The 6,982-nt window shown below is 33.9% G+C and overlaps 1 protein-coding gene across 1 annotated transcript in view; it reads right to left on the bottom strand.

Moving 5' to 3' along the window:
- Window positions 1-503: 503 nt before the first annotated feature.
- The window catches only part of ERCC8 (ERCC excision repair 8, CSA ubiquitin ligase complex subunit), a 34,681-nt gene continuing 28,202 nt past the window's right edge, over window positions 504-6,982 (bottom strand). Inside the window, exons 10-12 of the mRNA XM_070935868.1 lie at window positions 4,845-5,042; window positions 1,830-1,919; window positions 504-1,197 (exon numbers count right to left, since the gene is read on the bottom strand). Coding sequence (XP_070791969.1) covers window positions 1,126-1,197; window positions 1,830-1,919; window positions 4,845-5,042 — 360 coding nt within the window. The 3' untranslated portion in view covers window positions 504-1,125. The remainder of the gene's footprint in view (window positions 1,198-1,829; window positions 1,920-4,844; window positions 5,043-6,982) is intronic.

Below are 6,982 nucleotides of genomic sequence, written 5' to 3'. Positions count from 1 at the left end.
AGTCCAGTTGCCTCTTGAAAAAGCACCTTTGGGACAGTCAGTAGTAGCACTTTTGCACAGTGTTTCTAGTGGATAAAACATGTCCTGACAATATTAAATCATGAAATTATCTCAGAGACCTGTATTTTAATCTTATTTTGAAACATACCAATTGATTTTAAAATATGCTGTAGATGGAGAACTATGTAAGGCAGAAACATTTAAGGTATTAGATCCCATGGGAACTGAACTTGTGTATAGCACCTAACATTCAGGTTTGAAGTAGGAAAAGAAAAAACTTACAGAACACGGTAAGCTACTAAGATATAACAATAGTTAACCAAGATATTCATTCAAAAAAATCTGAGTAGTAAATGTATTTTACTATATTTATTATACTGTCTTGGAAATTGTAGTTCAATAGCATCTTGAAAGCTACATCTTGCATATCAATGCATCTGAACATCAAACTAATGGTAACAGCTTTATTATGTCAGTAACTCTGCAATGTATGATGTCAAAGTACAGTGCAAAAAAGCTGTTTTATCCATTTTTTTCAACTATCTGACTAGATTGAGAGGCTGGGGTCCTCTTAGAAACTTTTCTATCTAAAGACTCTGTGAATTGTGAATTGGAGACCAAATGGATTTATTGGATTGCTCTTAAGAGAGAGGCAAATAGTTACATTTTTATAAGCAGTTTCTTATATATTTTTGTCATTCTTAATTTGACAATTAATTGAGTCTTAAAGATGTTCAGCTTTTATTCATATCCTATTTTTCCAACCATGAAAATATTACACCTATACAAAGTGCAACTCTTTATAAGAAGTTCTAAGACAAAGATTTTGTCATATGAATGAGTATCAATGTAACTGAGATCTACTGAAGAACAAAATATGAGCAGGTTGATTGTATTTTTACAGAAGAGAGCAAATGCATACAAAGAAATGCATTCTTACTTCATTGTAAATGAAAATGTAAACATGTTGGTTGGGTAAAATTTGCCAATGACAAAAGAGAAAAAAGGAAATTATTCATGAAATCTTATGTTAAGAACCTGAAAGCCATAGCTGCATCTGGTCCTGATAGTCACGTCTATTGGCATGATTATTTATCATCTTTATGTTAACAGTCATTTAAGAATTCATCCAGCCTCACTATCACTGCTGCTCCATGCATCTTCATATGCAGAATTTAAGCACTGCTTAGAAGGCAACTAAAAAATAAAGGAAAAAGGGATTACAATTATGGAAAATTAACTTGTGAATGGATTCTGTCTCTATAAATCCCCATGACTACCATCACTGGAAATAATTCTGCTATATTATTGTTATATATGGAAATAATTATATATAGGTAAAGGCAGGCTTATGACCAAGATTACTAGGAACTACTCATGTGAGTTAGCTGAAAGTAAAATCCTTCTTGTTTGCTTTAAAGTCCTTTCCTTAAGAACTGCAGCTAAGAAGCTACAAACAAGTCATGCTTCAGCCAATATTTTCCATTCTGCATGTGTTTTATCCCATTCCTTAACTTTTTCTGCATACTGAAAGGATAAGAAATAGAAGCCATGCCCTTGTCTGGAATGTAAAGGACACACATTTCTAAATATTGAGCCTGTCACCCTTGCCTTAGTACAAATATAATGAACCTATAGAATCAATCCAATCACACTTCAAATCAGTACAAGATATGGCAATAACTTGCCATAAGGAGCTATAATTAGCTATCATCCCATTAGTGACAAGTCCTTGTTGCTTACTAAAAAAGCAGACAAGCATTTCTTCCTTTCATGTCCTTATCTATAAATTCTCCAGTTCCAACTTTGCTACAGTTAAAGTTGTTTACCTTTTCAGAATGAGTATCATCAGGTTCTGGTTCCCTCAAATATGGCACCCAGGCAAGAATATTGCCATCTCTGCCACTGCTATAAAGTTCCTGTCATTAAGAAACAAACAAAATAATGTTGAGTAATGCTGAATAAGGAAAGAGGATCCTTGCATCTGGGCACCTCAGCATGCTACGTTAGCATGCCGAGACATCAACTGGGCTGACAGGGAAATATTATTCAGAAATAAGTTCCAATAAGCTCAACAAGAATTCCTTCATAATAAGCAGATTTTGTGTTTTTCTAAGTTACAATTGTATAAAGCAAAAAAAGAACTAAGAGAATTGGTTTGATCCAGAAATATATAAAGGCCTGTATAAACCAAGAATAGGCTATCTTAAAAACTGTAACATGTATGGCTAAACATTTTTCTTATCTCACCACTGTTTAATAGAAATAGGAGCAATGGCCTTTTGGTACCTTCTTCCAGGCTTTGAAACACTTGGCTAAGGAAAGTACAGCTAACTTCTTCTGTTATCCTGCTGTAGACAGTACTGCAGGCTACTTCTGCTGACTTTATCTTAATCTTTTATTAGATTTGTATACCGCCCTTCTCCTTTTGGACTCAGGGCGGTGAACAGCCAAAATAAAAACATTTGTACACAAAAGTTAAAATAATTTTAAAAATAATTAAATGAAATTTGGCCCATAATTTAAAACATTTCAATTAAAAATCAGTATCAAACTTTAAAACCAACATGGAATCAGGCCAGCCCGGCTAACTGAAAAAAGTAAGTTTTCAGGGCCCAACGAAAAGTCCGGAGGTCTGGGGTCACTCGTATCTCTGGGGGTAGATTGTTCCAGAGGGTAGCTGCCACCACAGAGAAGGCTCTCCCCCTGGGGGTCGCCAGCTGACATCGTCTGGCTGACAGCACCCTGAGGAGGCCCTCTTTGTGGGAGCGACTGCCGGCTGCCTATAATTTGGCAGTTCAAATCTCACCAGGCTCAAGGTTGACTCAGCCTTCCATCTTTCTGAGATCGGTAAAATGAGAACCCAGATAGTTGAGGGCAATATGCCGACTCTGTAAAACGCTTACAGAGGGCTGTAAAGCACTGTGAAGCGGTATATAAGTCTAAGTGCTATTGCTATCAGTATATAAAATGGCTTGAATGCTAGGTTGGGTAATCAGTTATATATTTTTTTTAAATCAATGTTTAAACTCTGATAATTGTTTTTTAAATATTATTATATTATTATTAGCTATCTTGTGGTATTTGTTGGTGAAAAGATTATACCTAAAGCTAATAAATTTGAAATATATTTGTAATGAATTAAAATAAATTAAAATAAACATGGTCATTTATTCATTTCTGTCTTGAAGTAGCAGAGACCCCCTGGTTATAGTGGATTACAACTTCAATCACTTATAGAATTATAAAATATGTAGTTCGTTACTGAAGGACCTAAGATAAGGGGAAATGGTCATTCCATTTAAAGAAAGAACTTTTTAATGACTAATGGGACAGACCTTTCAAGCTATGCCCACAAAACAACTTCAGAATATTATTTCTCATGTTCCATAGTTGTTGGCCTTGAAGGATAAGCCATGCAGGAGTCATAATCAATATTACAAAGAATTTAAATTACAATTCGTTTTCCCTTCCTCCCATTATCTCCTTTACTTAGGAGTGTCTCCTCTGAGCCCTTTGCCCTGCCCTCCATCCAGCTGTGGGCTATGCTGTCTCTTTATCTGTCTACTCCTTTGGCTATGCCTCTATCATTTCAACAGAGGAGTTGCAACATTTTTTAAAGATGTTTTCTTAAGGACTGTTCTTGGCTGTAGAAGTTTGGGATAAGACACTTCCAAAAAAGGCATCCTATGACAAGTCACATTTATTTCTAAATTAGCATCTTTATCCCACTTTTCATATAATAATCTAAAAATACATTTTGTGGATCCTGAAAAAAACCTGAAACACTGCATAAACTAAAATTTCAATTGGGGAAATAGATGCATGAAAAGCCACAGCATAAAATTGATCCCCATCTTGAATTAACTGTCTTTCAACTTCAAGAATGTTTAAAATGTGTAGTCAGAAAGTGCATTATATAGAGTTTGCATTCTATACAAAGTTTTTAGAAATAACTCCTCCTACCAACATTTTCTAATCTACATGAATAATAAATAAGCTTGAGATGTTGATCTCCAATGACTTGCAAAGTTAATGTCATCTCAATGTAATGCAAAAACACAATTTAACATTTCTAAAGATTTCATGAATGATGTTAATTTTCATAAGGCACTTATTATAATAAGTCAAGTGTCAATAGGTTTATTTAAAGCATATTCAAAAATTCAATTGTCTAGACCAAATGGCTATAAGACCAAAGCTTATAATTTTTCATTATACATTTGCCTAACCGAGAACCTCACCTTAATTTGTGCACTAGCATTATTGTAATGCTGACATGATAGACTGCTCTAAAGACAGGAAGCTGCTTTAAATCGTATCAGGCTGTTAGGCCATCTAATTCAGTATTAGTCAATCTGGTTAGGCACTAAATGGGATAGCAAGCATAAGTCTTTTGTTGTTTTGAAATTTCAAAGGTAGAATCTGGGTCCTTCAATATGTTTAGTTTAAAATCATAAAGATCCTGTAATCCCTTAATTTGGGATAGAGTTTGGGCGACTAGATGAAGCTAGAGTTTACTGGCCGATGCCCTTCCTGATGCCACGTGGAGTTTGCAGCAAATATTTTTTCTTTGCACCCTAGGAGAAAAACACCTGCAACTACCTAGGATTGAACTCTCAACCTTCTGAGTGGTAGGCACTCAGGGCGCCACACTGCTCTCAGTTGAATCCCCCAATATACTCTCTTAAATACATAGCAGAAAAAACCTTGCACAAATGAGACCTTCTCCTAATGGGAAGAGATAATCTTAAAGAAATACGTCATAATTTGTCTATTAACCATAATCGCTCAACTGAAATCCAATGTATAGAAATAGTCATTCTCCAGATGGCTTCACTTACCTGAAAATTAGGTTGAAAGACACAGCAGTCAACTGAACTGTAATGTCCCCTAAGTGTAGTTATTAGGTCTCCTGAATAAATTGTGTAAACAGCAACAGTGCTATCGCACGGCACAAATGCAAATTCAGAACTGCAGCCATGTGATACAGTAAACCTGAGTCCTTTTTTACTTTCATTGCTCACCTTCCCATAATTTACCTGTAAAGATATAAGATAAAAAATTTAGCCTGCCCAATTTCACAAAGCAAGTGTCCAATGGTTTGTTAAATTTTAAAAGAGGTTATTTCCCATTGAATGTACAATAGTGGCCAAAATTCTGGAAACCTTTTGGGAAAAGTATATTTTTGAGATTTGAGGGCTAATAACACCACTTTTTTTGGAGTTTCAAGATAATTATATTCCACTGCTAAGTATTAACTGACATGATAATTTTTGTTTATCTCATTTTTTCTATGGTGATAATTTTTGTATATCTCATTTTTTCTACATGTTTCACTTTTCTTCTTTGTATTGTAACTGCTATTTTAATAGCAAATCCTTCATAAAAGTTATTGCATTACATTCTTGATTAAATTATTTTTCCATTGATATATAATTCTATGGTACTATTCCAAAAAAAGTAGTGTTATTAGCTAGTTTTAGAAAATACACTTTTCCCAAAAGGTTTCCACAATTTTGTCTACTACTGTATAGTACTGGAAAGAATACAGTCCTTTCCTATTCCACAATAGCATTTATCCAATTTTAGACTTGTATAACTCAGAACTCTTTAAAAGAGAGGGGTAGCCTTTTGGTAACTGAAGGCTACAATGGATAAAAGTGATAGAGCAGGAAGAAGAATCAAATAGATAATTTTGTGTCTTTGGGGTGGGGGGGAATCTCCCTGCCCTCTTTTTTGTGACAGGGACCATTTCACAATTTTCTCTGTTAATTATTCTTGAACTTATGAAACATATATGTTACAATTTATTAACTCACCTGATCCTGTAAACGAAAGTTACACTAGTATTCTCTAATGCTGATGTAACATCTCTTATGCATGATGATTCTCAGCAATATTCAGCAAACCCAATTTTGAATCTATAGGTACCTGGATACCAATGGTTCTCCTAGTTTTAAAACTTGTCACCCAGTATAAAAACTTGCATTAATGTTATTATGTATGGAGGATTATTATATCACTTGTAGTAGGATTGTCTAAAAGTTTCAAATATTGGAGATTACATCTGATAAAAAGTTATAGTATTATAGGCAGCATGTGGCTTCGTTTTTTAAAATAGCAATTCATTACAGTTGCATTACAGTTTATATTTTTAAGAATATTATTCCCTCTTATTACCACATCTGTGACATTCAGGAATTCTTTTTCGCTGCAAATAGAATGCAATAAAATATGTGTTTGAATAAATATATATGAAATATTATGAATATTGGAATGACTAGAATGTCCTTTATGGTATAACTTACTTATTCATAATATGTAGGACGAAGATATGATAATGATTTCCTATAACTTGTATGTATGCTATGTTGTTAAGCATGTTTGGCATGAAGATGTTTAATATCTAAATCTGCTGGTAATATGATGGCATAATTACATTTGGTTTAATCAAAATCTTTGGTGTCTATTTTAACGTTTTCCCCCAGTATCCCAAGAGACTAAAGTTAACTGTATACATTTAAAAGGCACAAAACACAAATAAGGCTGTTATCATATATATGGTTACCTGAAAATTCCCACTTAAGTCAATGGCGCTTACTACTAAGTAGATACTGATAGGCTCAAAATATAAACATTAATAATTATTTTGAGGGTGCATTCTATATATGTTTATTTGGAAGTTTTGAATGTTAACTTTTGGAACCAACAGCAGATACATTAATGTGGGAAAGACAAATCAGAAATGTTTAAGCGTTGGGTTATATCATCTATTATACGTAAACCCCTATAGTGTGGAACCTTTTGACGTCTTATAAGGATATGTTTGCAGGGTATTTTTTTTCCTGATAAAGCAATTCAGATCTGCTTAGATCTAAACTCAACATTGGATAATACCAGTGGGAAAGATTGAGAAAATAAATTTGTTTCCAATTTCAATGATGTAAATAAGTAGCTTGGAGGTTTATAACTTTGTTGG

This window comes from Pituophis catenifer, unplaced genomic scaffold, assembly GCF_029215685.1.
Source record: "Pituophis catenifer annectens isolate HBS135680 unplaced genomic scaffold, rPitCat1.0.hap2 SCAF_2, whole genome shotgun sequence".
Lineage (NCBI taxonomy): Eukaryota > Metazoa > Chordata > Lepidosauria > Squamata > Colubridae > Pituophis > Pituophis catenifer.
Note: the sequence above shows the minus strand (reverse complement) of the source record. Positions and strands in the feature narration are given on the sequence as shown.